Source organism: Lycium barbarum, chromosome 7, assembly GCF_019175385.1.
Source record: "Lycium barbarum isolate Lr01 chromosome 7, ASM1917538v2, whole genome shotgun sequence".
Taxonomy (NCBI): domain Eukaryota; kingdom Viridiplantae; phylum Streptophyta; class Magnoliopsida; order Solanales; family Solanaceae; genus Lycium; species Lycium barbarum.
In genome coordinates this window covers 95649755-95652145 of record NC_083343.1, presented here as the reverse complement: position 1 = coordinate 95652145, position 2391 = coordinate 95649755, and the positions used below count along the sequence as shown (strand labels likewise).

The window sequence follows — 2391 nt, the reverse complement described above, 5'->3', positions numbered from 1 at the left end:
ATCATATTAACCGCCCGATTTCCATGGTTTGGTTACGGGTTGTTGTTCACATTCGGGGGTGCTGCAGTGCATTGAATTGCTCCACTCCTGATCAAAGCTTCGACCTGGTTTTTCAAACTAAAGCATTCCTCAGTGTCATGTCCCTGAATTCCCGAGTGATGCGCGCAACGTTTGTTCCCATCAAAGTTTCGAGGAATTGGGTCCAGAATTCTTCCTTCGATTAGTTGCAACAATCCTGCTGTTCTCAACCTTTCAAATAACTGGGCTAAAGGCTAGGCTATGGGGGTGTAGGTTCGGGTATTTCTGACTTCGGGAGTTGGGAGAGGTCTGCATATGGTGGTCTATTTTGGTGAACGGGTTCTTGGATAGGGGTGTAAGGTCTTGGAGAGTTTTGGTAAGTGGGGGCTCGTGGTGGGTTGTAATGTGGTTGGGCATTATAAGCTGGGTATGAGACATAAGGGGCATGAGAAAAGATTTGGGGGTTTGTGGGGTATCAGCGAGATGACTCTCCTTGCCGGTAGTAAGGTGTGATATTGGATATGTCCTCCTTCTTTTTCTTAATCCCATTGACGGAACCTGACTGTATGTCTTTGCTTGCAGCTTGCAACGCAGCCATTGATTGAATCTTTCCGGACTTGATTCCTTCTTCCAAAATGTCTCCCATCTTGACCAAATCGGCAAATTTTTGGCCCATCGAGCCCATCATCTTTTCAAAATAGATGCCCTCCTGAGCTCGAATGAAATACTTGCTGAGCTCGCTTTCGTCCAATGGGGGCATAACTCGGGCAACCTCCATTCTCCAACGTCTTGCGTAATCCTGGAATGATTCAGTTGCCTTCTTTTGTATGTTGCTCAGAGAAAACCTGTCTGGTGTGATCTCAGTGTTAAATCCGAAGCGATTCATAAAATCCCCAGCCATATCTTGCCAGTCGCTCCATTTACGAGGATCTTGGCTAGTATACCAAGTGAGCGCCTCTCCTGACAAACTTCTAATAAACAATTTCATCCTCAATTTCTCGTTCATTCCTACTCCTACTAATTTGTCGCAGTAGGCCCTCAAATGTGTATGAGGATCACCTGTCCCATCAAAAATATCGAACTTAGGAGGTTTGTACCCTACTGGCATGCCAATATCCGGGTGTATGCATAGATCATCATAATCCAAACTCTCACTTCCCCGAGTGACTCGCATGTTCCTCATTTCTTTCCTTATACTGTGCAGCTGGTTAATGATTGATTCATCTTCTCCTATCTTGGAATCTCTCTCCATTTCTGCATATTGATCCACCTCGAACGGGACCCTGACTGTGACAGGAGCTGTAAAGGTTGGAGCCCCAGCTGCATATATCTGTGGCACATATTGCTCGCGGGAAATGTCAATGTGTGCCCCTGGTATGTGCTGCACGGTGGGGTAAGTAGGTGCAGTAATAGTTTGGGTTGATGTTGGGTTTTGTGAAGTATGGGTGTAGTCAGGGACGTAAGGGGTTTGTTTATGCATATTTGGTACATTCGCGGGAGTGACCGGAGGTAGGTTAGAAAAAGAAAGGGGTATTGGAGGTGGACATGTAGATGGAGGGAAGTGTTCTGGAACCGGCGAATCCAAAGACGGAAAGTGAGGTGGGTTTGGGAAAGCAGTCACAGTGAGATGGGTCAGGTCCCGAACTTGGCGCAGCTCTCCTCTTAGTTCGTCAAGTTGTAGCTTTAGCAAAGCGATCTCTTCTTCATCGTTCAGATTAATCCTCTCTGTCGAGCTTTCTGGATTTTCATTAGTTATGGAAAGGTTAGCAGTTGGGTTGACTTCGTTGGTGATAGTCATTTTTTCCTTAGACTTCAAATTGTAGTGTGACTCGGCCAGTTTGAAGATCAACACAAATCAACCTCTGTTGGGGGGATAAAACTAAAATAAAAACAATTGGAAAACAAAAGGTTAGTCCAGGAAGCTTTAGAAAGAGTATAGTAACACATTTGATCACATAATTACGTCAAGTCGACATGCAAACAAGCGCGTCCTAATTGTGGAGCCTCTTTTTGCCAGAGGTAAGCCTACGTTACACACAAGTTGATGATGATGATCCTTTTTTGACACATTCTGTGATTTTTTAGAACAAACATAACTTTCATTCCCACAAAAAGGCAGCTCGAGAGCTTACAAGGATAGGCCTATGGCAGCCTGAAATGATAAAACACAAAAGGGGATGGCCATAAAGGCATACAAAAGGAATGGGTCGAGGAAATTTTGAAATGGAAATGCAAAGGGTGCCCACGAGGGCATACAAAGGGATTGGGCCATATGGCACTCTTTTGGAATGTAAATAAAACAAAAGGGGGGAAAGAAAATAGTCTAGGGCCATGCCAGGCCGTCATTGTCATCCCCATCATATGCTGGATCAT

General features: G+C 44.9%; 1 protein-coding gene across 1 annotated transcript; it reads right to left on the bottom strand.

Moving 5' to 3' along the window:
* Positions 1-493: 493 nt before the first annotated feature.
* LOC132601619 (uncharacterized) lies at positions 494-1816 on the bottom strand. The gene has a single exon (XM_060314700.1). It carries the CDS (start codon positions 1814-1816, stop codon positions 494-496), a length of 1323 nt encoding a protein of 440 aa, XP_060170683.1.
* Positions 1817-2391: the final 575 nt, after the last annotated feature.

Excerpts from the sequence above, each read along its gene's own strand:
- LOC132601619 (XM_060314700.1), bottom strand. The coding sequence starts at position 1,816 with ATGACTATCACCAACGAAGTCAACCCAACTGCTAACCTTTCCATAACT.